This window comes from Argiope bruennichi, chromosome X2 (assembly GCF_947563725.1).
Source record: "Argiope bruennichi chromosome X2, qqArgBrue1.1, whole genome shotgun sequence".
NCBI classification, from domain to species: Eukaryota; Metazoa; Arthropoda; class Arachnida; order Araneae; family Araneidae; genus Argiope; species Argiope bruennichi.
The window spans coordinates 126,593,661-126,620,798 of NC_079163.1; the positions used below are offsets into that span (position 1 = coordinate 126,593,661).

Below are 27,138 nucleotides of genomic sequence, written 5' to 3' on the forward strand. Positions count from 1 at the left end.
TAACATGTTAAACTATGGGCATTCATGATTTTTTTTATTTAAATGACCAGTTTATACGTAGACAAGATTTTAAAAAAATTTACATGTATTGAGTATGCGATTCGTATCTAAATATTTTCTCCGAAAAAATACGATTTTACAAAAAATAAATCTGCCGAGCGATGCTCGGTCTCCCGGGTACTACAAAGTGAAAGTATTGTATTCATCAAAGAATTTGAATTCTGGATTCTAAAAAAATCTTCACAGCTCAAACACCACTGAAGAAATTTTATTCCATATTCTTAAGTGGCTTAAAAGTCTTTATTATAATCTCTCATTTACAGTCGCCGAACTCGTATAATCACTTGGAGAAGACATTACCAGTGGCCTTAGAATAATGTAAGTGGACAAAGTTTGAAACTCGATGAAGAAGGTGAGGAAAAACAATGCGTATACAAAAACGCATGCCCGCTCGAATCCAAAGGCAAGAATCTGAGCATTCATCTGAAAAAAATTGAAATAGAATTTGGCATTTTCAAAAGTTTCATTTTTTTTGGCGTATGATCTAACTTTGCATAAGAATTTGAATTGCATTTTGAGAAATTCAAAATTTCCCAATACATATAAATGGCAGAGAAAATCTTACCTGTTTTGTTTCAGTAAATGTAGGAATAGAAGTTTCGTTTCCTAGGGTATTATTTGTTGAAGGATCTAATTTTTGATTTTGATTTTTTTCAAACATGATCACAGCTTCAAATATATTAAGGACATTACCATAGAAAAATCGTATTATTCAGAAATATTTTCAGATTTTAAATAAATAGGAAATATATAAACAGACATTCATTCGATCTTTTTACACAATTTCTATTGACTTGACATTTTTAAATCTTATAAAGACTGAATTCTTATTTACACAGTTATTCCAAATACCAATACAATTTTAAAAATATTTTCAGAACTTACTTATTAATAAATAAGCTGATTTTACTTATTTTTGAATCAATATCAGAAGTCTCATAAGGAAATGAACTTTAGGAAATTTATGAGGAAACTCCATAATAATATCAATAGTGAATTATGAAATATACTAACGCCTTAAACGTAGCAGAAATTAGATGTAATTTTTTTAAAAAATACGCTTTTATTATTAGTAGCATGTAGAAGATGGAATAGAATGTTTTCAAATATATTGTCAAAACAAAGTTGTAAAAGCGTGAGACGCTACAAAGTATGGCCATTGTTAAAATCCTACGTAAAAAGTTCCTTAAAAATTAATACATATTAAAATTTTGATTAAAATTCCGGCTAGTTTAAAAGGTTTCTATTATCATCTTCCGCTTTCACGCTTTTATTTTGATCTCCATATTTACGCTAAAAATTTATTTATCTTAATTTAGCGCGTTATTATCACTTTAAAATAATTTTTGTGTGGATTATTTACAATCATTAATTAGTCCTAGTGTAACAATTACTTACCTTTTTAGGTACCAACACACGAAAAAATTTTCAACCTTTATTTCAAAAATAATAATCGAAAGCAAAACGGAGAAGTAATCGACAACAACGTATTGATTATTCGCTTTACATTTGCTAAAACTTTACATCTTCAGAAAACTCTACTTCAATTGCAATGGATTGTCAGTTATGTCAATGCCACTGGAACGATTATCAAATCTCCCTCTGGCTATAGTCTGCTGTGTTTGAACTAGACATTAGAAAAAATTTTCAACCTTTATTTCAAAAATAATAATCGAAATCTCCCTCTGGCTATAGTCTGTTGTGTTTAAAATAGAACATAGAAAAAATTTTCAACATTTATTTCAAAAATAATAATCGAAATCTCCCTCTGGCTATAGTCTGCTGTGTTTGAAATAGAACCATAGAAAAAATTTTCAACCTTTATTTCAAAAATAATAATCGAAAGCAAAACGGAGAAGTAATCGACAACAACGTATTGATTATTCGCTTTACATTTGCTAAAACTTTACATCTTCAGAAAACTCTACTTCAATTGCAATGGACTGTCAGTTATGTCAATGCCACTGGAACGATTACCAAATCTCCCTCTGGCTATAGTCTGCTGTGTTTGAACTAGACATGGATTGAGTTGTTGAATTATCGGCAACACTTCTTACTTTTTATAATTAAATTCATGTGATATTTTTAATTTTAAATGCAAATCGAGGAAGAGTGTTAGAAAAACAAATTTTAACAAGCTCTTCTCTTAACAACATAAATCCGTCAAAAATATATGCACGAATCTTTTACAAAAGAAAATACTAGAATATTTTTTAAAGGATACCAGCAATGAAACATCCAGCGACAATTATCACTAAGACAATACGAGCGAAGAAGATCTTGGAAAATCTAGAATACATAAAAGTAGTTACAGTCTGCATCAAGGAAAACAGAATACCTGAGGTGAAGAAAATGTAAGCTCCAACGGTTTGTAAAGATCCTCCCTGAATGGAATGAAAGATTATTAAAACGTCAGAATTGATTTAAAGCTCTGTTTCACAACATTAAGTAATATAAAACAGTAATGAACATTAGATTAAATTTTGATACCTTGAATGAAATTTTTTTAAAAAACCGTATGGCGGGCTTATGTTTTTGCATTATCGCGAATTTTTAATATCTGTATAAAATTTATCTATAATTTTTATTCTAGATATATTTCAAACAAACAAGAGTAGATATATTCGAGCATTCTTGCTCATATATGCACTGCATATGGAACAGCCTATTTTAGGGTAATTGTATTAGGATAATTTAGAAAAAGTGTTTTAATAATAGTTCTTGTGTAACATGATGATTACACAAGCTTACCATTTATACTGATAGATAGATCTACCATAGATAGTAGATGGGTCCATTTTTCCATGATCTCCAGCGCTTCTTTGTCACAAGTGAAACGTCGACCTTTCACTGATTATTTTACAGAACCAAAAGGAGGGAAATCCCATGGAGATATTTCGGGATTGCTCAGATATATTTGAAAATTTTTCGATGAAATTCTGTGTGTAAATCGAGAGTCTTCTTGGCCCCAAGTGGCTTAGCATTGATTTAAAGGATCATTATCCACTTAAATAACTTGCCACTGCGCCCGTTTTTAATGAATTATTTAAGCCTCATCACTAAGCTACACTATCATTGAGCCATATTGTTTTTCAATTTTCCTAAGTTTCAAATTTCTAATTAGTCTATATACCGAACATGAAGTTTCTTTTGCAGAATTGTAACACATTTTACCACATTGTTATCAAAAACCGAAAAATAAATTCAAAATCTTCAAATTTAACTGTCGTTAAATTTATCAAATTTGAATGTGAAATTCATTAATTTCTATAAGATCAACAATTGTTTTTTGTAATCATATCAAAATATTAAATTTATTAATAATTTTAAATTGACTGATTTAGACTAAATTTAATTCAAATTTAATAAAAGGAATCAAAGTAAAATAAAAGTAAACACAATTGATTGCAATCATTGATTAACTTCTAGTATTTGCAGTGAAAGTAACTGTTATGATTAGAAAAATTTCTCACAAAAATATGACAGAAAACATTAGCAATGGAAGCAATGCTCTGATTAACATTTCAACAAAACATTTTTTTATACATTTTCTGGCAAAGTTGAGATAGATATACGAAGTATATCTAACTATAAAATCTTACTTACATAATTTACATTAAAATATTACATACTCTTTGCTTGGAATTGAAAGGAAAAGCAGCAATTATGAGAAGACCCGCAAAAGATGAAATTCCAGGCAAAAGAGAGAGTTTGTTTAAAAGGAGACTAACATTGGAGACGACTACGTTTTTATCTGCAATGTAGACATAACGCAAGATCACGCACACCATTCCTATGAAAAAATAAATAAATATAGAGTGAAATGAGGTAGGAACAAAATAAATAAAAGCGTTTCGAGACCAGTTTTTTTTAAATCAAAAATGGAGTGGTCAAGGTAAAATAGTAAAAACGTGAAGTGCTCTTGGAAACTCTTGGAGAACTATTATTATTATTATTTCTTGATTGCGGTCAAAATGAATTTTCATTCTTGTCCCACAACTGCGAGTTAGTCAAGTTTCACAGCTTAGAAATAAAAGCTAATGCCTACAAACTAAGAATTTTTTTCAGTAACTTTCTATAGCTGTCGCGATGGATGAAATAACAAGCCGCTATTGCTGACTGTATATTTCCTATCCTAGAGAGACAGAGAGAGAGAGAGAATTAGTAATAAAAACCAAGTTAATGGAAAAAAAAGGTATCAAAATTAAACCAAATAAAATAAGAAGTTGGACAAATTAGTCTGGATTCCTCACAGAAAGAATCCCTTATTTTGAATCCCAGCCTGAGGGTGACCCTTGAGAAAGTCTTCAGGCCGGATTCTTATTTTATTTGGTTTAATTTTGATACTTTTTTCCTATTAACTAGGTTTTTATTACTAATTACTAATTAGATTCATCTGTGTTTCAGTAGTAGCTGCATTTGCGCTCTCTAAATACAATGGTGCTTTTTTCTGTTCTTTTTTTAGTTTTTAGTTTGATTCTGAAATAATTTTTTAGTTTCGATTCCGAATTCGATTTAGATTTGATTAGATTGTTCCAATAATAGGTTTTAATTACATAATGCTTATATTTTTGGTTACTAATATATATATATATATATATAAATTGCAATTATTTTATTTTGCTGTCAATTCAAATTTTGTTATCAGTTACAACAATGCATTCATTTATACTTAATGATAACTCAAACTAAATCACTCCCATCCGGCCAAATGGTCGCCGGTAAAGTTTAATCTTGTATAAAAAATATTTTCGTTTTACGAATCCCTGTTTTGGCTAAAATTAGCTAGTTAATCTTCAAAATAAAATTTTGAATTTTTACGTCCCAAACATTTTTTTTTTATATTCCAGTTACGTAAAATATGTGCTCTTTTGGTTTAGCATCCGGATTATTGAATGATAGAGTCATAGCGATAGTAATACGAACACTGTCATCAATTACAAACTGACCATTACCGGCGCACGCAACAAACGTATCATACTTGTAAGAGGTATGATCCGTCATCGGACATAGACAGCTCAACCAATATCCTCTAGGGAAGCGAAAACCTCTTCATTTATCAGCGTCTTCTTATCCCCATTCTTACATTCCTGCCACCCCAAAGGGATATGCTTGATAACTTGTTATAATAAAACGAAAAAAAAAAAATGCGATATTATTATTTCCTTACTTTTTGGATATCTATTTTTAGCAAACGTCAATGAGATCTCAACATTGTAACGTGTAATCATTAGATATCTTTGTCATTTATATAAATAGTGGCTCAAACAATTGAGAGTACACCTTACTTTTATTTTATAAATCCGACTTTCCTTATAAATTACTCATTAACAAAGAGTGCAAACATGTTTTTATTTTTACACATAACAAATGGTTTAATTTAAAGTAAAAACAAATAACAATCAACGAAAAATTTCAAAATTGAAAAGTTTCAGAAGCATTTTAAATAAACATATGCCGATTTTTATCTCAATAAATTGAGAATACACCAATGAAATTTTGTAATATCTCGCATAGGAAGAAAGTGTAAGTATTTATTTGCATGTATTTTGGCTTTTATAATGACCTTTAAATGTCGTGGTACCGATTAGACCAATTTTGGGGGTATTTGATGATATTTTATCCCATTCTTCTTGCAACACTTGTTTTAAAATGGACTTTATTTCTAATTTTGTGTTTTTGGACCACTGTTTCGAGTGTGGCCCACAGATATTCAATGGCATTGATGTCGGGGTACTATGGTGATGTGTGTAACTATTGTTTACAATGAAAAAAACAACACATTTTAATGTTATGTGCAGTATGTTTGAGGTCGTTGTCCTGCAGGAAAATGAAATTTCAATCTAAACCCAAATTTTTAACACTTTCATTTAGATTGTTGCGACCATATGGTTCATCCAACATGCTGCAGAAATTTCTCAAATCATAGGCAGAAGTGTAAGCGCTGAAACCGTGAGTAAGTAATTAGACTAGCTGGATATAAAAGTAAAATTGTTAGAGAGAAACCGTTCATCAGCTTGCAAATTCAGAAAAACTGTTTGAAGTTAGTAAAAACTCTCATCTCCTGAAGACCAATAACTTATGGAAGAAAGTTATATTTAGTGATGAAAGACAATTCAACATTTTTGGCAATGAGAGCCGTCGCACCATATGGAGAAAGCCTAATACGGCTTTCGATCCAACAATTTACGTCCTACAGTTAAACATGGTGGTGTCTCCATCATGATTTGGGGTTGTATGGCTTCATCCGAGGTAGGAAATTTTATTTTTATAGATGGTATTACGAACCATATGGTTTACTTAGCTATATTTCACAGTAAACTAAAGGAAGGTACTGAAAATTTGGGTTTAGATTAAAATTTCAATTTCCTGTAGGACAACGACTCCAAACATACCGCACGTAACATCAAAACATGGTGTCTTTTTCATTGTAAACAGCAGTTACACACATCACCACAGTACCCCGACATCAATGCCATTGAATATCTGTGGGCCACACTCGAAACAGTGGTCCAAAAACACAAAATTAGAAATAAAACCCATTTAAAACAAGTGTTGCAAGAAGAATGGGATAAAATATCATGAAATTCCCCAAAAATTGGTCTAATTTTTCACGACGGTCTAATTGGTCACTACGTTTAAAGGACGTTATAAAAGCCAAAATACATGCAACTAAATACTTACACTTTCTTTCTATGCGAAATATTACAAAAATTTCATTTGTGTATTCTCAATTTTTTGAGATAAAAATCTGCATATGTTTATTTAAAATGCTTCTGAAACTTTTCAATTTAGAAATTTTTCTTTGGTTTTTCTTTGTTTTTACTTTAAATTATACCATTTATTATGAGTAAAAATAAAAACATGTTTGCACTTTTCGTTAATGTGTTATTTATAATGAAAGTCGGATTTATCAAGTAAAAGTAAGGTGTACTCTCAATTGTTTGAGTCACTCTTTATCTGTTATTCACATGAATGAACCTCTCCATGGACTATATTTTCTCTGTAATGATTTCTTTTATCATTCATTTCGAATACGCAACTCCTCTCTAATCAATTGCTCAGCACAACAACAAAAGGCCGCTTCCTTCGCCGTATTTGTAGTATGTGCGGTGGGATATAAAGCCTCTTATGAATAAGAGACTTTATATCCTACTGTTTTATTCATAAAAACAGTAGGAAATTATCTACATTTGAAGTCGTGGAATAGTCATGGAATCACAGAACAGTTTCATGCTGATTGTTTCCTTATAAAGGTTCGGTCAAATTCGGCTCTTTGCAATATTCAGAACACCGTGATCCATCAACTGAGCATGCCTACCTTCCTATTCCCCATGTATATCTCCCCACTCGATGGGAAGTGCAGAAACATGCAATGTACGCATGTATGCAATGTATGCATTTTTCATTATTATAGACCCAAACTTAAATTTGTGGTTTTTTATTATTTTTCTTATCTTACTTTTGATGATTATTTATGATGCTTTATTATTATCTTATCTTATTTTTTAAAGTTTCCGTTTTATTTGTAAAGAGGGAATTTCGTAATCGACTCGTGTTCTGATATGTTAAAGTTTCTAAATTCTGTGCAATGGTTTATTCTCAATGCAAAGGACTAGATGACAATGTATTGCTATATTTAGTTTTGATTCAATAAGAGGAGTGCCATCTGGTAGTGAATTTGTAAAAATTGTGTAAAAATCCCCCCATAATTATTCTAATGAATTGTGAAATTCATTGGACTTTTATATTAAATGGGAGATAAATTAGGATCATAGGAAGTCACATTCTGCATGTATCATTGGACGAATTCATAAAAGTTTAAACATGTTTCTAAACTGTGACTGCGCATGTTGTTAGAGAAGTGCTTCTTTTTTTACACTGCCAACTTCACTATTCATATGTAAGCAACATAATAGTTTATGCATGTATTTTTCAAAAGAATAAGAAAAAAACTAAACGAAATTTCTAAATTGATTTTACGAGTAATACGGAGCTTTCTAGCTTCCTCTATGAGAACAATCGCAATTCTTTCATCGTCTTTAACTAATCCATATTATACGACTTACATGAGAATACACAATGTGTTAAAGCCTAAAAGGCAGAAAATAATTAAAATTAAAAACTTCTTTTTATTGCATTAATGAAAATATATTTTAAGAACAGTTTTTCTAAATTCATTTAATGTGATTTTAATGTAATTCTGCATTTAATGTATGCAGAATGTATTTGTATTTAATGCATGTATTTAAAGTAATGCAACTGATTTTTCATTCACTTCGTGATGGATTCGAAATACGAACCTCTGTGCAGGTGTATGTTCTTAGAGATAATGCAATATTTTAATATTTTCTAAATTTAATTAGTTATTAATTTTGGTTGATTTATTTTAGTCAAACGCATTTGATTTCAACTATACTCATATGCGGAAAGAAACCATTGTAATCATCAAAAAATTCTTTCAATTTCCATTTTGCAAGCATCAATGAATCAGAAAATTTCGTTTGTTTTTGGAATGACATCTGTCTATTCTTGAATAATGTCACTGTAAAATGCAATGAGCTAGATGGAGAAAATTCATCATCCACTCTGCTTGTTATTTTTCTGTAGCAAACTGAAATAAGCAAGAAAATACAAACTGAAGTACTTCAACAAACTAAAATAACCGAGAAAACACAAACTGAAGTGAAGAATGAATCATTAATTGTTTCGTTTCCTCATTTTTAATGTAGCATGAATGTTATCTTCTAATCTTTATCGAAGGACAATTTGGAAATACTCATTCTTAAATAAGATGGTTCTTGTGATGTCTAAGAAAATCGAAGGCGATTTGTAATCTTTAGAAACGAAAACAATAGGAATGTCATATTTTATCAGAATTTTCGTTTCATAGATATGTAATCTGACTTTCAAAACTCCTTGTAAATGAATCGATTATGAATTTCTAGTACACTTTTTCTAATAAAAGTTTTACAACTGCTCCCACTTTTTTATACATTTAAGGCGATAAAAAAAATAAGAAATTAGTTTAGACATCATTTTGCCCATGATTATCACTCCCTTCAAAATGTACTTGAGTTCTTAAGCTTGTCCAATTTGTGAACTCATGGTGACAATGTGATATTTTAATACTTTCAGAGCATAGTTTTCAGTTATTCAATTAATTTTAAATGAATTTGTCACAAAATTTGCATTCTGGTAGTTAGGGTAGGTGACTGCGTTCGAGGTGAATTTTTTGAAAAACCTATGAAATCAAACTATACCAGTTAAGTGCTAAATATTTTTTAAAAATTGGAAAAGTTTTTAGTTTAGGATTTTTGGTTAAAAAGATTTATAAAGAAAAAATCTTGTCGTTTAGAGGTTCATCAAATGATTAGCTTCAAATTTTGCAAATAGCTTAGGGATTATATTCCTGAACTAAAAAATAAGTTGTATATCTATCCATTCTTTAAATATTGGCGTTAGAAAGAAAGAAAAAAGAAAACTCTATCATATTCTATGTTTGAGAAAATAGCATCTAAAGATGTAAAATAGCACTAAAATGTATGTAAATACAAATATAAAAATGAACGCAACTTTCTAAGAAATAGACTTATGAAAAAAATTCTAGCGGTTTTACGAAGAAATCTGTTCAAACATTAAGAATATTAAATGAAAAATTATAGTTTCGCAAAAAATCGGCATTTTAACGTAGTCACTTACATTAAATGGATAGAAACATGATAGTAATGAATTATAAAACACTATAAAGAGGAAAAAGGGATATAAAATCAAAAACTAATTTTTATTATTCTACTAAAATATGCAAATATTTTTTTATAAAATGTTTTGAGGTAAAAGCAAAACCATTACAGAGTAAGGCACTGAAAACAATACTTTTAAAATGTTAAATTACAAGGAATTCCAAATGAAGGAAAATTCCTTTATATTCATTCAAAAATAAAAAAATAAAAAATAAATAAAATTTTCGAAAAGTGATTCTAAATATTTAAAATAGTGTCAAATAGGGCCTTCGACGGTTATAATTCTGTTTTAACCATCAATTTTTGATAAAATGTATTTTCAAAGTTTTAGCAGATTTATAAAAACGTGTTTTTATTATTATTTTTTTTATTTTCTTATAATTACTCTTTGTCATAAGATGAGAGAAAAATATTGCTAAACTAAGTCATAGAGGCAAACCCAAAATTATACACAATTATTTCTCCTCTTTATGTTTTTGCTTGGACTGTTTATGCGATTTGCTATCTTGAAACATGAAATTTTACAAAATATCTGAGTGTCATAATTTTTAAAAATGAATTCATCAGTAAAGATTGCAATCTCTTTAAATAAAGCAAAATAATTTCCATTTCGCAGACACTTAAATCTTTAATTTAAAATTTTTTCTTAGACGTAATGTCTGCACATAGAATTTTTAAATTTATATCTATTTTTTGCATTTAATTTGGATTACCTGAAGATTAGATTTAACAAATAATTTTAATATGCAACAGCAAGAGAAAATATTCTAGAAGTATTCATTACAACATATATAAACTTTGCTATGATGCGGGTAAGAATGTGAAAGATATGGATTTTCTACACTTTGACTCTTCAAAATTTGGCCGGTTGGTACTTTTCATTTAACGAAATCCCATTTGTTGCTGAAATGTCGCCGCTATTTTTGGTCAGTCATAACTCAAAGAAATTAAGTACTAAATAATAATTAAAGTTATTTGCAAACCATTTTCGAAATTTCCATTTTTCAAAAATTTGTACTGATTGTTATTTTTAACAGAACCCCATTTGTTGCCAACTGAAATGTTTTCGCAATTCCGTCAGAGAGTTGGCGCTATTTATATTCCATCATAGCTCTTGTTGCTGAAATTAAATACTAAATCATAAAAGTTGTTTCTAAACCAATAATTTATTGGTTCACTATTAATATACAATATTCATTTATAATAGTAAAACAGCAGGCTTGAAAGTGTGTGGAACTTTTAATATTATTGAAAACATTTCTTTTTTAAGATGAAAGTACGACCATCTTAAATCAATCAAGTATGAATCTTTTTGATGAAAAACAGATAGACAATTATCTTTGTTTCGCCATTACGTTCCATCATGTAATCTCTCTACAGTTTAGATGTGGCATTTATACTAAGGGTTAAAATAGTTTTTTGGTGATGTGTTCAAATCCGTTATCTCTAGTGTGCCAGTTTTGTGCCTGGCAACTATCCGAATTAAAGCATTCTTTATCATTTAATTTCTTTAAAATCGCTGATTCATTATAATCATTCCTTCTCACTATTTCCACTATTAAAATGAATGAGGCAAAAGAAACATTCCTTTGTTTCCAGACGATACTGAAATGAAACTGACATGGAAAAGCAGAACATACATTGTTTTATTCGCCAATTTCAGTGAGTATTTGATCACCACTTTTGTATTTATTTTTCGACAGCAAAACACATTTCACTCACACACATACTCCGAGTCATGTTGTGGTTCATATTAAGCTGTAACTTTCAAAAGACGACTCTTGGCACCTCAAGTGTATAAATGATAAAGATGTTGGAGGTGTGAAAAGTCTATAAATTATAAAGCAAGCGTATTCCTATGTGTTCTTTGTCTCCTATGTATTACCATTTTCGGTTTAGTTTTACAAAATGAGATATAAGAACATTTTATGGCCACAGGAAAATCTTTTTTTTTGTGTGTGTATAATTTTATTTTCTTGAAGCAATTTGATGACAGTAACTTTGTTGTTTTGTTATTGCCAAAATTAGCCCAAATAAAGCAGGAAGAAAGATAATAATAAGAGAGTAAAAAGTAATTTAATATTGCAAAGGTTTTAATGAATCAGAAATAAATAAAACATCTCAATTGTTATCATACACTTGGTACAGAAATACTCTCTAGAGGTCTTCCGATCGAGTCAGTTATCACTACGATTGGAGGATTATAGCTAAAATTTACCAGCTATGACTTGGCGAAATATTATATATAGTCAGTTTATGTCTGGGGTTCTATTATCAGAAAATATCTTTTAATTTAATTGCATAGAAACACTTACCTAAAAAAGATGACATATATAAAAATAAATTAAAAACTCCAACTTCAGGAAATGAGCCTCCGTTAAAACTGTTGGAAAAAAAAGTAAAATTAAAAAAAAATGTCCCGGAAAAGTTATCGTTAATTATAAGAATACTAAAAGCAAATATATATATATATAAACCTTAATAAAATTAAATTGAAGAAAATTCATTGAATAGCATGCAATATAGATGTCGTCAGATATTTGTTTTAATATATATATATATATATATATATATATATATATATATATATATATATATATATATATATATATATATATATATATATATATATATATATATATATATATATATATATATATATATATATATATATATATACCAAAAAAAAGCAACATGAAAGAAACCTTAGACGTTTAACAAATACTGTGCCGAATGAAGGTGGACAGACTTTAAAAAAATCTCCTCGGTCTCATAGATATTTATAGAACTGAAGTCTAAAGTTGACGAAAAGAACAATAACAAAGACTGGAGCAAGATAATTTTTGCCAAACGTTTCAAAGCTTATTATTTTAATTTTTTTTTCGGAATTATGCTTTTCTCTGTTTTTTTTTTTTTTTTTTCATTTTACGTCAGTGATGTCTATTATAAGCAATAACTGTTGTGGACAAAAAAATAGGTTCGTTTTTGATCACCAAGCTGTTTTTTTTAAACACCTCTTAAAATATTTAATTCTTCCCTCATTTTTACTATTATCTGAAAAACAGGAATAGCTTAACTGTCATATTCAACAAAATGTAAAAATGGGCAACATGCGATTTTATTGAAAGTTGCGGAAATTGTATGTAATAATATCCTGTCGCTTAATGTTTATATAATGGCTAAAATATTACCATTTGCCAAAAAAGTTAAGAAAATAAGTTGACCAGCCGCTATCCTTGATACAAAATAACAAAGCTGGCGGTTTTAAAAATATAGAGAGCTTGACTATTAAACACTAAAGGAGTCACAATAAAAATTCGAATTACTCAAAAATTCGAACCAAGAAAAAAAAGGAAAAGGAAAATGAGTAGAGAATAACAGAATAACAATACAGAATAATTTTAATAACTAGGTCATTTTAATAAATTCTATACAAATTTTGAAAACAAAAATTATACAATAGACATTTTATGTAGATATGGAAACATATTTAATTAACAAAAATTAATTCGAATTAAATCAGCTTTTTATTTAATTTTTAATTTTGAATTCAGTTTAGTTAAATAAATTCGAACTGTAAATGACATTTTATTATTGTGTGAATAAGAAATTTCGAAGGACCAGAGGAAAACAGTCATGTTAGAGCTGAATTTATTTAAAAAAATTTCGAATCAGTTAGGTGTCACTGCATAGCTATATAACAAGATTTACTAAGACAGTGTAAGAGTTTTAAATTTCAAAGTTCTTGAATCTTTCAATCACTTCAATTAGAAGATTTGAAAAATTTAAAAGAATAAACTATTCTCTTTATTTAAATATAGATATGTTGCATTATAAAATGATTATGAAAGAATTTAAATGAATGGGACGATTGAATCTTAAATGGATATAAATATTTTTTGAAGAGTTTTATAATAAAAATTACTAATTCATTAGTTTTGCTTATGATGAAATAGTGTTGATTCATAAAGAAAGGTTTTCATTTTAAGAATCTTATTTTAATTTTAGTTGTTTAAAGTAAAGTTTAGATTTAAGTAAATCTAAATTTTAAAATAAAATGTATGAGTCTTAAGAAATATTTATTAAAAAAATTCTAATAACTCATTCATAACACCAGCCTGCAACAATTTCTTGTTTTAAAAGTAATAGTTGTTTTTTATGTATTTTCGCATGCGTATTTCAAAAATAATATCAGTTTTTACGTATCACGTACAGTTTTTTTTAAGTAAATTTTTTAAATAAGTAAAAATACACAGATTTTTTGCGATTTGGATAGGATAAATTAATAAAGTATGTATATTTATTTGTTTAAATAAATTCTGAAAACCTCTTACTTCATTGAAATTAAATAATACATTTATATTGAATAAATACTTATAATTGTATTTTTAAAAAAAAACCTTTTATTTTAAAATTCAAAACATTGATGGCAGTTGGATTTCACCGTGAAAAATGAAGTACCTGAAAAATTTAATAAAGCCGAATTAAATGACTTAATTCGTGATTTAGGTTTAACTAAAGAAAATGCAGAATTATTAGGCTCTCGGTTAAAAGAGAAAAATTTATTAACGACACATACGCCGTTTAGTTGATACAGGAATCGAGAAAAGCAATTTTTATCATTTTTCAAATCCGATAACTTCTTGGTTTATTGTGCTGACATACCTGGTTTGTTACATGAATTAGAAGATAATATTCCTTATAATCCGAATGATTGGCGACTATTTATAGATTCCTCAAAGAGGAGTCTAAAAGCAGTTTTATTGCATAACGAATCTAAATTTGCATCAGTTCCAGTTGCACATTCCGTTTTCATGAAAGCAACATATGAAAGTATGGAGATGCTTCTCACTAAAATAAAATGCACTGAACACAAGTGGGCAATATGTGGTGACTTAAAGGTTATAGGTCTGCTTCTCGGGCAACAAAGTGGATTTACTAAATTTCCGTGCTTTATTTGTGAATGGGATAGCAGGGAGAGAGAAGCCGGCGTCCTGGCATAGGGGTAGCGCGTCTTCCCCGTGATCTGGGCGTCCCGGGTTCGAGTCCCGGTTTGGGCATGGTTGTTCTTCTGTTGTTCTATCTGTGAGATGTGTGAATGTGCCCTCCTGTAAAAAGGGGTTGTGCAAGCGAATGAATGATGCGTGAGTGGCAAAGTCGTACTCTTGGCCCTAGTTGGCGCTGCTATAAAAAATAAGAGACGTTCCCCTCAGGCTTAAATCGCTGTCTTCGTAACAGCGGGCTTGTCAGTGGCAAGTGCCATAAGAAACAAACAAACAACAGGGAGAGAGAAAGTCATTGGATAAAAATGATATGGCCGAAGAGACAAGAATGGATTCCTGGTCAGAAGAATATTTTAAATGAATATTTAATAGATCCACAAAATATTTTATTGCCCTTTTTATTATTTATTATATTTTATTCACATAAAATTGGGACTCATAAAGCAGTTGGTGAAAGCTTTGGATAAAGGTGAAAAATGTTTTGAGTATCTTATATCGAAGTTCCCAAAATTGTCTAGCGCTAAAATTAAAGAAGGTGTATTTGGAACACAAATAAAGAAATTAGTTAAAGATTCCAATTTTGAACAATGTATGACAAATAGAGAGAAGCAGGCTTGGGTTGCATTTAAAGATGCCGTAGAAGGGGTTTTGGGAAATGAGAGAAAAGAAAATTACAAAGAACTTGTGACTGAGTTATTACGTACTTATCATCTATTGGGGTGCAATATGAGCATTAAAATTTACTTCCTTCACTCACATTTGGAATACTTCACATACAATTTAGGAAAAATGAGTGACGAGCAAGGTGAAAGATTCCACCAGGATATAAAGGAGATGGAACGCAGATATCAAGGAAGGTGGGATGTTAACATGATGGCCGATTACTGTTGGTCTTTAAAAAGAGACAGTGATGTGGACCATAAACGAAAAACTCGAAAAAGAAGCTTCTTGACTTCAAGAAAAACACAAAAGTTATCATAATATTATAAATGAACAGCAGTTGCAACTGTATGCATTATACTGCATTTTGTTAATTTTTTCATCGTCATTTGTAAAAAATCCTTACGTGTTACATAAAATTTAGTTTGCATTTTGGAATGACATCATCATTGCTGATATAAATCAATTAAAATTTTACAAACAATTTTTTTTTTTTTTTTTTTTTTTTTTTTTTTTGCAGGCTGGTGTAATTTATTAGACAGTAGTGGTGTAGATTAGCTAGTTCTCTATTCCGTCATTTTGGTATGGTGTAGCATTTGCTTAATGGAGGTTCTTTTCAGGCACCAACTTTGTCATCTAACTTTAGTTTACAGTTATGTTATCAAAATAATCCTCCTGGAATGTGAATCAAGTTAGTCAAATCATTCCATTATATTTTCAAGATATCAACAAAAAAAATATCTTTGGGGGAAAATAGATGTCAGAATGAGTAACAGTTTCCATTTTTTTTTTTTTTTTTTGGTAAATAATACCAAAGTGAATAGACATTGTTGTAAATATGTCTCAATTAATATTACTTCGTATTTAATATTCAAAATCACATAAATTTGTTTTCCCCCCTTTTTCTCTTTAAGAAAAGTGCTATTTCACAACTGTTTTTCTTTCCTTCCTGATTTTTTAAACTCGACATATTTCTATATTTTATTCAGTTTATATCGTTTTCTGTTAAATTAATGACTGTTTGACACATTAAAAGTTATAACTATTGATCTTATATATATATATATATTCGACCAACTAATTCAGAGAGATGATAGTAAGCATCAAGAGGATAAAGAATCACCATACAACATAGGGTCCCAAATAATGTTTAGTAGGTGAAATGAAGTCCATGAAGGTAGCATGCCGATTTGATGATCTAAGGGTCTAAGTTACTGAAAACATAAAAGTAGTTTAAAACCCTTATTTTCAAAAATATTAAAACTCGAAAAAAAAATCATGTACAAAAGGAGAAGGCATATACAAAAATTTCAGAGTTTTATCATGAAAACTCTCAAAGATATGTTAAAACAAAGTTGATGAAGGGTCAATCACAAATTAAAATGCAAATGTTTACAGTTTCAGTGCAGATGACGCGACGCAGGAATGCATCATAAGGAAATAAAATATGCTTCATATCTTTAGTTTTAAATACGAATTTTAAAATCTATGCTTCCTGAAAAATACTTTAAAATTTTATATCATGAATTACAAAATATAACTTAAAAATAGCAAAGTCAATGAACTTAAATGTTAAAACTTAAGTAATCTTTCCTTATGTAATCTTTCCTTTTATTTATGTAATCTTCCCTTTAAGTTATTATTTCTACAAATTTTTAATTCTTTTGAACCAATAAATAGCAAAATTATTATTTATTTATTTATTCAATCATAACATTTTTTTTGTTAATTTGTGTACGACTCCTAAAACACGAACATCCGACATATTTTTTCCTCTTTGCGAACCCATATCCAGGCATGGAAAAGTGGTTTAAGTCGGCATTTATATAGTTTCATATCTTTGAGACTTTTTCTGATAAATTGCTGAAATTTTGTACATGACCTTATTAGAGGATGGGGCACATTTTAATCGCTGGGAATTCTTTTTTGTACGGGGTCCATATAAAAATTCAAATTTTGTATTTTTTGAAATTTAATCCCCTCAAAATTTTAATCGACACATTTCGTAACGATTAATTTCGACACGATTAATTTCGTAACATTTTACACCTTTTTTACTCAACTTTGTAATTTACAATATATGTCTATGATCAATATTTAAGGAACAAAAACCGCTGTCAAGATTTTTGAGACACCCTGTATACACACACACACATTGAGCTTTTATATATATATATATATATATATATATATATATATATATATATATATATATATATATATATATATATACATATATATATGTGTGTGTGTTTGACCTTTAGTATGCGCGATAATTCAAGAATGTTGCAAGCAAGTTAGATGAACTTCACAATGAAGTATTTGATCAAAAAGTATTTGATTATTGTTGAAAAATATATTTTTCTTCTCTAATTCTATTAGCTGGAAGAAGAGGGTGGACCTTTTTTAATAGGATGACAAGCTGGGAATGAGTAAGCAGGCGACTATCGACATTTGGTGACACATCAAATGTACTATATCTAGTAAACTGTAGTTCAGCCGATAACAAGACGCCCCTCATCTTAAAATCTCCTCCCATGAGACACTGGAAGTGAGATCTATTTTGAGTAGTAATCATTACCTATTTGATATTTACGGATATTCATATTCACCACGTCACCACAGAGGTAGGGGGCGGCTCCTTCAAATTACTTGCTAAATCTTGAAAAATGTATATTTTTCGTGATTTGGAAGTAATTTTCGGTACATGTTAAACTCAATTTTTTCAGACTTTTATTTTCGTGTTTCATGTTTATAAAGATGAAAATTTGTTATCGAATATTTCATTGTCTCCCTGCTGTACTCGAGCTCTGAAAATTTAGATTGATGGATAACTCCGATGACAATGCAATGTGAAAATGTGTAAAAAAAAATTAACTATTAGTTAATCGGCTTGTTTGAATTAAACTTTGGCTCTGGTGAATAATTTTTGTTTAATTATGAATTGCAGCAAAAATTGCTTATAAGATTCTATATTATTTATTATAACGAAACATCCTAAAAAAATATTATTTTTCTAAAACTAAATCGCAAAAATAGGAGGTGCAGATAGAGACATTATCTAAAACATGATCTTATTAGGGTACTAAAAGTTTTGAAGATAATTCTTTTATTTTAAGTAATTTTATTAAAACAAAACTGTTCACAATTTAAACAAAATTTTTAAGACTTTCAGAACATCGTAAGAAGGAATATTCCTGAGCAATAATTAAAAATTAAAAATGTATTATAGATGTAATTCAAATTTCAATTTTTTTAGAATAAGTCTATCTATATCTGACAATTTTATATATTAGTTTTCAGCTTCATATTTTTGATTAAAAAATCTATTTTCTTCTCTATAGACAGCTTATAGTTTTAATAACTTTTATTTTTATTATTAAAATTTGTTCAAGCGAAACTTAGGAAAGTTCAATTTATTTTACCTGATGCTCGTTGTAAAAGATTTTCTGAATGCTATTGATGTTGAACTCACGATAATGGCAAATATCAGTAAAGTTGCAAAAGCGCAATCCAGCCACCCATTCTTTTTCCAACTCCAAACAGACATTTTTGAGTAAGAACCCAAACGGAAGCACTTCTGTATTAAAAAAAAAATACTTATTCAAAATAGTATTTGAAAATTATTATATGCATATTAAACGAAAAATAATAAAATTATTTTGAAGAAATACTTTTTTACCAGCGAGATAAATGCAGAAAACCATTTATTTTATCATCAAAAATCTAAACTTTAAAACAAACATCAAAAAAGCATGAAACATTAAAATGAAAAAAAAAAAAAAGTACTTTGCGAGCATCGGAATTTTAATCACATTCGCAAAAATATTCGTAAAGACGTTAATTCCAAAACTGTATAAGCTTGGCACAACTAAAGCGTGGCTCGTTAAGACAATTTTATTATTTTTAAAATTTTTAATTACATTTTCCTGCTTTTGGTTACATCATTTAAATAATGTGCACATGCAATGTTGCAGGGAGCATTATATTGTCTTATTTACACGGAAAAAATCAAGAAACATTCAAAATATTGGAAGAAAAATTCAACTTTTTGGTAATAGATTTGATGAATATTGCTAAAATTGAAGCAATAATACTACTTTGCATCTTCTATTAATATAAATATCAGATATAATATAAATAGCAAATAAACATGAAATGTTAAGTATGCATAATTTATACTCTTGAAATTTTGATTTTTCTACATAATCTTTCCATTTTCCAGATTAAAAGATTTACTAGGTTTTTTTTTTTTCTTCTTCTTTTTTTTTACATTTTGGTTTCAATGTTTAAAACAATAATAAATTCAGTAAAGATAATACTAAGTCAGAAATTAAATTAGCCATTTGATCAAGAAAACTATAGCAGGAAAAAAGCAAACCCAGCAAAAACTATAACTGCAGATAGTGGCACCATCTACTCGTAAATTTGAGAAAAAATGCTTTATTTTTTAAAAAAAATTTAAATACATTTTCCTGTTTGCGGTTGCGTTATTTAAATAATGTGCACATGAAATGTTGCAGAGAGCATTATGTTGTCCTATTTACACGAAAAAAATCAAGAAACATTGAAAATATTTCAAGAGAAATCTAACTTTTTGGTAAATAGATTTGCTGAATATTGCTTAAGTTGAAGCAATAATAACACTTTGCATCTTCTATTATTAGAATTATCAGATATAATATAAATAGCAAATAAGCATGAAATTATAAGTATGCATAATTTATACTCTTGGAATTTTGATTTTTCTACATAATCTTTCCATTTTCCAGCTTAAAAAATTCACTAGTTTTTTTTTTTTTTTTTTTTTTTTTTTTTTACATTTTGGTTTTAATATTTAAAATAATAATAAATTCAGTAAAGACAATACAAAGTCAGAAATTAAATTAGCCGTTTAATCAAGAAAACTATAGCTGGGAAAAGAAAAAGAAAAAAAAAAAAAAAACCACCAAAAACTATAACTGCAGAATGTGGCACCATCTAGTAGTGAGTTTGAGAAAAAAAGTCTTTATTTTTTTTTAAATTTTTAAATACATTTTCCTGCTTTCGGTTGCGTCATTTAAATAATGTGCACATGCAATGTTGCTGGGAGCATTATATTGTCCTATTTACACGGAAAAATCAAGAAACATTGAAGATATTGGAAGAGAAATCTAATTTTTTTATAAATAGATTTGATGAATACTGCTTAAATTGAAGCAATAACATCACTTTGCATCTACTATTAATAGAATTATCATATATAATATGAATAGCAAATAAGCATGAAATGATAACTCTGCATAATTTATACTTTAAAAATTTTGATTTTTCTACATAATCTTTCCATTTTCCATTTTTAAAAAAATCAATAGTTTTTTTTCTTCTTTTTTTACATTCCGGTTTTAATGTTTAAAACAATAATAAATTCAGTAAAGACAATACAACGTCAGAAATTAATTAGCCGTTTTATCAAGAAAACTATAGCTGGAAAAAAACAAACCCAGCATAAACTATAGCTGAAAAAAGTGGCACCATCTAGTAGTGAATTTGAGAAAAAAAAATGCTGAGATTCCACAATAATTATTGTAACGAATTGTTAATTATATAAAGGTCTGAAGAGTAAGAAGTAGCAAATACAGAAAAGATTTTAAAACAGGTTTTTATAAACATTCTAGAAAGTAGAAAAGTTTTTTGATTTAAACTTATAGAAGAGAAACCACAAAAGCGACTGGCACTAATAAAAATGCACTAATCAAAGTAAATTGGAAGTTTAATTCCTATTTTTATTACATTTTAATTTAATTTCTAAAGAATGATTGGGGTGCCTTTTTTCGTATAATGCTCCTTGTGTAATGATTTTTTCATGATGTTGTTTTCAGTGCCTTACGCTTTTGCTATTTTTGTTTTCAAATCCATTATTTTCATTAAAAAAAAGACATTTTTTTTACCTATCAAACTCGACTAATAATATAAAAAATGTGTGTATGTGAGTGTTAGCATAGACCGCTTGACGTAGAATAACTAAATTTGGTACTTATATACTTAGTGCACCCTGCACCGATTCTTTTTTAATTATTGATAAAAATTTAAACTAATTAATAGTTAAGTAGGGTTTGATCATTTTCTTTACATTTTCTGAAAATTCTATTTGTACAAATCTAATTTTACAACATTTTAAAATTTAAAAAGATTGTCTGTCAATTAAGCTATATTGCAAATTTGTCCTGAATTTTGGCAATTTTTTAAAAAGAGTTTCGTTTGATAACTCTGAACAAAAGATCCAATTGGTGAAATGAAATCAGAACTGCCTTCTTTGTTTCATACAATATTTAATCACATGATGTTTCACTATTCTTGAAAGAAAGCAGTTTATATGGGATATCAGAAAGTGAAATTACATTATTGCAAAAGATAACACGCAATTGTATATAAATTACACCCAGGCACATAATGGTACTATCATGTCATGGGACTTGATTTCATTCTGAAAATTCATGTGTACAATGAACAGAAAATGGTTAAAATTATTCAACAAACAAGGCTTTAGCGTCTGATACGAAATGATATTTAAAAGTACTTCTCGAACTAGAAAGAGATTTGATTGAAATGAAGCACAACCAATATTTTCAGATGACTAAATGGTCGTGAAAGGCGCATAATGCATCAATAAAAGCATGTTTTTAATTTAAAAAAATGTTTTTTAGTTTCTAATTCTAATCTTTGATGTAATACCTAATTCAGCAATATAATTATTACGGAATTTTAAAATCAATTATTTTCTCTCAGCTTGTGCTATTGATATGAAGTTAAAATATAATTAAAGATTATGGATTGATTCTTAATCTAATTAAAAACACATTAGTAAAATGTATTGATTTATAAAGTAAAAAAAAATATTAAGATGATGTTTAATTAACGGGAATATACAATTATTGATGATTCCAGAGTTCTAGTCTATCAAAAAGTGAGTGAATCTATCGTAAATCAACTACAGAATATCATCCATACAAAAATAAGACAAATCACGTTAAATAAATGCATGTAATGACTTCAAAAGAAAACTTTGAGATAACGTGCAACGTATGATAAATTACTGACAACTTTGAAAATATTTGGTTAAATTTAAAGTAACTTAAGAGAAAATTAAAGAAATAATATAATATATTTCATATGTAATATAAGAAAGAAATATAATGTATTAAAATAATATTTAATTAACGGGAATATACAATATATACAAAGAATATACAAAGTAATTTCAGAGTTCCAGTCTATCTAGTATATCATATATAGCAACATGGGATATATTACTGGCAACTTCGAAAATATTTGATTAAATTTAAAGTAATTGAAGAGAAGACGAAAGAAATATTATATAATATAAGAATATCAAAAGTCGAGTGCAAAATATTATCCACAGAAAAATGAGACAAATCATGTTGAATAAATGCATGCAATGACTTCTAAAGGAAACTTTGAACCTGCAATATATGATAAAATACTGGAGAATTCGAAAACATTTGGTTGAAATTGAAGCAATTTAAGAGAAAATGGAAGCAATGAATAGTTTAAAAATCTTAATATATTACTTTGAATCAAAAGAAACGTTTTATAACATAACTTTTAATTTTTATCTTTAACATAACTTTTAATTATAACTTTTTATTTCTATTTTTTAATTTTTATTTTTTTTATTTTTTAATTTTTAAAGTTCACCGCAAGTAGATTTCGAGAATCATGAAATACTGGTATGTAATGAAATCCAACAGAATTCCTAATACTACATAAGTATATTGATATTTATAAATAAATAATGATTAAAAAATAAATATTTTCTATTTTCTTTAGTTTTTATATTAAATTTCCATAGGAAAAATTTAAAAAAAATACTTTTTTGAATATCTTCTTAGAAATTTATTTGTTTCTTTTTACATCACTTCACAAAATTATCAATCTGCTTGGCGGCGCTGTGAAGTTTGATCTTTATAAAAATATCATTTAATATTTGCACGTTTTTAATTTGTATAATTGAGAAATGCTGCATAATTTTTCAGAAACAAATCCGAGAAGAGAGCTAATGTTTCAGAAATACAGAAATTGTTGATTTAAAGAAAAATAAAATCAAGAATTTCGCCTTTAAATTGACAAAATTCATCCTAAACACCATTGGCGCCAACTCAGGAATAAATGGCCTAAAATCAGGAATTTTCTCAAAATTTCGTTGTTTAAAAAATCTAGCTGCTAGCATAATCTAATGAAATTAGGTAATAAATAAGGAATCTATGAAAAGTTGGCATTTGCAGCTTTAACAATGATTTGCCCATGAAACACATTTAAAAAAAATATTGCGTTCCACATTTTACAAAGTTGGAAACTGCGAACTTGAGGAAATATATAATTCGGATTTCTAGATATGATATATTGGTATCCCTGTCATATTTAATACAAATTTTATTTATACCAATAAAGGAATTTTAAGGTATAAATGATATAAATGGAGAAATTAATAAACATTTCATGATTCTAAAAATTTGTTTGTCAATTCATTTCCCCCAAAAATCAGACAATTAAAAATATAATAAAAAATTGCATTAATAACTTTAACAATGCTTTGGCTCTCGAAAACTTTTCCCCAACAAATTTGAAAAAGATAATGAGTCTACATTTCACATATCCGGAAACTGCGAATTTGAGAACCTATGAAATCCAGAATCCCTGCAGTATTCGGAGCTATGATTCCCACGGCCGTATTTATTAGACTTAAATGTCATTGATACCAGTAAGTGAATTTTAAGAAAAAAAAATATTAAATAAAAAACCTTACAAAATTCCATTATCTTAAAAATCTATTTATTAGTGCATTCTTTAAAGAGCCAGATTATTAATAAACAATCTATGAAAAGTTGCACTTACAACTTTAGCAATGCATTGGCCCATGCAAAATCCTTTCAACTTCCATGGATGTTGTTCGAACTGTCATCTTTCCTGTGAGATTGACAGAGGCTAAAGTGCGACCCATTATCAGTTGCATAGTGCTGTCTTTCCTAATCTTATCTTACGTTCACAAATAATTCCCGCGTGTTTTTCTCTTTCAGCCTGTTCTAGTTACTTTCTTCCTTTTGTATTACGTGATTGATCTGTAAAAGAAATAAGAAATGATAGATATCGATGCAGTGATTTTGGAAATGTTGCTCGGACATCTGCAGTTGTGTTGCGCAAAATTTCGTGATGAGGGAAATTTCTATATTTTCTTTTCACTTCCTTTATCTCCATTATTATTCAGTGCTAGACTATCTCTCTATTTCAACAAAAGTCGGAAACCAGATTTCTTTTCAAGAGGTCATGTTTCCGACTTTATTTGAGGATACGCTTTTGAATGGACCTGTCCAACTTTTTTTGGCACGTATTTAGTACTTTTGAATCGTAGTCAAAAGACAGGAAGGTACATAAGTAAGCGACTTCTCACCAGACTTGCCCACCATACTAAAGTGAGATATATGAAACTTTCTGCCAGCGATCATGTTGCATTTCTTTTTGTGGAGAGTGAAATTTCTGCAGATATGGGATATATAGTTAAAGGCAATTTTCTATTATTCAGCTTAACACCATTTTTCTACTTCCACAAAGAGAAAAAAGGCAAGACCAGATTTCAAGCTACACAACAGAGAACTACGTGCTATTGAAATGTCGTCATATGACATGGCCATTTTCCAATCTTGCGTACTACGACAAAGTGAGGAAATTTGCCGTCTTCAGTTTTAACAATCATCAGCTCTCAAGATTGTCAATTCTAAAAGGGAACAATCTGAAGCACTCCAACAATGTGTCGAACTCTACTTAATCACTTAGGTCAATTTTTCTGAGAACAATCTCTAATGTTAATTCGTATAGAAAATAGTTCCTAATATGCTACATAAGGAGTCGTTTGAAGCTATCTTAAAAAAATTGTAACATTTATAACAGAAATTAAAAACTGAAATGTCAACAGACTCATATTTTGTTTCAACAATGATAAATTTTATAAAATTAAGATTGCGCCTTAATTCTTCAATCACAATCGTACTGGCCAGAATTCACTGACTATTCTTCTAAATATTTACAATCATTAATTTCTGAGCTTTCTTAGTTTTCTTTAATATGTAGTGTATTAACATCCATTTTCTTATAACTTAATGAATCCTATAATTGTTTCCCATATGACTGGCGTCCATATGAAATACCTAGCAATCGTTATACTTAATTGATTTTTCTTTAATTTAGTTGAAAAATATATCTTTTTAGAAAATGTTTTGGGATGGACTTTACAAATGTGAACTATGGTCAGATAAAAAGGGTGAAATTTAGTCTCGAAACAATTTTTACAAGCTTACACACCAAACGCGAGAAAGAATGTTGTCTCCAAAGGATTGAAAATAAACCAGCCTTCAGTGTCTGCCATCATACAGCCAAGGGACCAACAAAATACCACGGAATTTGGACTGTATTGTATTAACATCTCATAACGTTAGAAACAAGGGTAGAGCAATATTGAGGCGTATTTCTTAATTCTGAATCCCCTGTCTGAAAACAAGGAAAACGCCTGAACTGGCAACACCCTCAATAGATCCGCGAGATGACATTTGTCCTACAAAGTCAGATTCAGCCTGCACCAACACCGCATACGCGACGGATTTTTAGTAGGTTACCAATCTGAAAATCTTCGTCCCCGAAGCTTTTCAGTAGCCCTGATATTAAGCGGTAAGTCTTGGCAATTAATATATTAAAAACAAAAAATTATAAATGAATCCGAGCATCTATTGATTTATGAAAGGATAATTCATCTGTATATTTCCAATATCTGGAAATGCTCAAATAATTTCAGATGTATTGCACAGTTAAGAGATTTCTATGTTGTGCTGACATTTGTTATTTGATTCTAAGAAGGTTTGAATTTTTTATTTGTATGAAAATAGAAAGTACGAATTTAACAAACAATATTATTTCTGTGCGCGAACGTAAGTGTTTCGAAACAGTCAACCATAATGTTAAATTGACAGTGAATGAATATAAATAATCATCACTGTTCTTTCAAATAGCTCTTGAATCAAGTAAAGATGACTGTTATTGTATAAAGAATCAGAAATGACAAATAAACAGCCTGGTTTTCTCAAAAGATAAAGAATTCTCGAATGTTTCAATACCCAAATTGTGGGTAAAAAACTCCCTGATAGATTAAGTATGCAAACATAGAACAGTAAATAAACGGTTCGGGTTGAAGAGCTCCAAACAAATTCATATATAATCTGGTTCCAACCCTGCGATAGACACAAAGCTAGCATAAACGATTTGGACATTTATCAGGGTTAGATAACATTTATTTTGTGTCTTAACTATGCAGAAACATAGTTAGGATAGATATAAATTTGTGATACGAGAACAGAAGTCAACATTGTGCATTAATATTGATGCGAAGAAACAAGTATTTGTGAATTATGCTAGTAAGCCATTATGGATTATTCTAGTTTAAGGAATATAAATGCAGTGGGACTTGGAAAATTCAAACGTTTAGTATTTTAATTCGTAGTAAACTCGAATTTTAAATGTAACGCTTTTAATTCCCTGTTAACATAGGGTGGACATAAAATAATTTACCCTGTTTATGGAAATTTGCGGATGAAATGAACGAAACCAAATTTTAAATGGAGACTGTA

General features: G+C 28.7%; 1 protein-coding gene across 1 annotated transcript; it reads right to left on the minus strand.

Annotated features, from left to right (window-relative positions):
• On the minus strand, positions 1-24,453 carry LOC129960157 (DNA damage-regulated autophagy modulator protein 1-like). Its single transcript, XM_056073346.1, has 7 exons — positions 24,362-24,453; positions 18,892-19,046; positions 12,119-12,186; positions 3,693-3,853; positions 2,285-2,444; positions 626-729; positions 1-483 (listed from the first exon to the last, which is right to left on the minus strand). Exons 1-7 carry the CDS (start codon positions 24,383-24,385, stop codon positions 304-306), a joined length of 852 nt encoding a protein of 283 aa, XP_055929321.1. The 5' UTR covers positions 24,386-24,453; the 3' UTR covers positions 1-303.
• Between the last annotated feature and the right edge of the window lie 2,685 nt (positions 24,454-27,138).

What these genes read in the sequence shown, in the direction of transcription:
- LOC129960157 (XM_056073346.1), bottom strand. Translation starts at nt 24,385, where the DNA reads ATGGGCCAATGCATTGCTAAAGTT. An exon ending in GCCAATGCATTGCTAAAGTT is followed by an intron (nt 19,047 to 24,361) that starts GTAAGTGCAACT and finishes TTTTTAATACAG; the next exon opens with AAGTGCTTCCGTTTGGGTTC. An exon ending in CGCTGGATGTTTCATTGCTG is followed by an intron (nt 730 to 2,284) that starts GTATCCTTTAAA and finishes ATATATTTGAAG; the next exon opens with CTGTGATCATGTTTGAAAAA.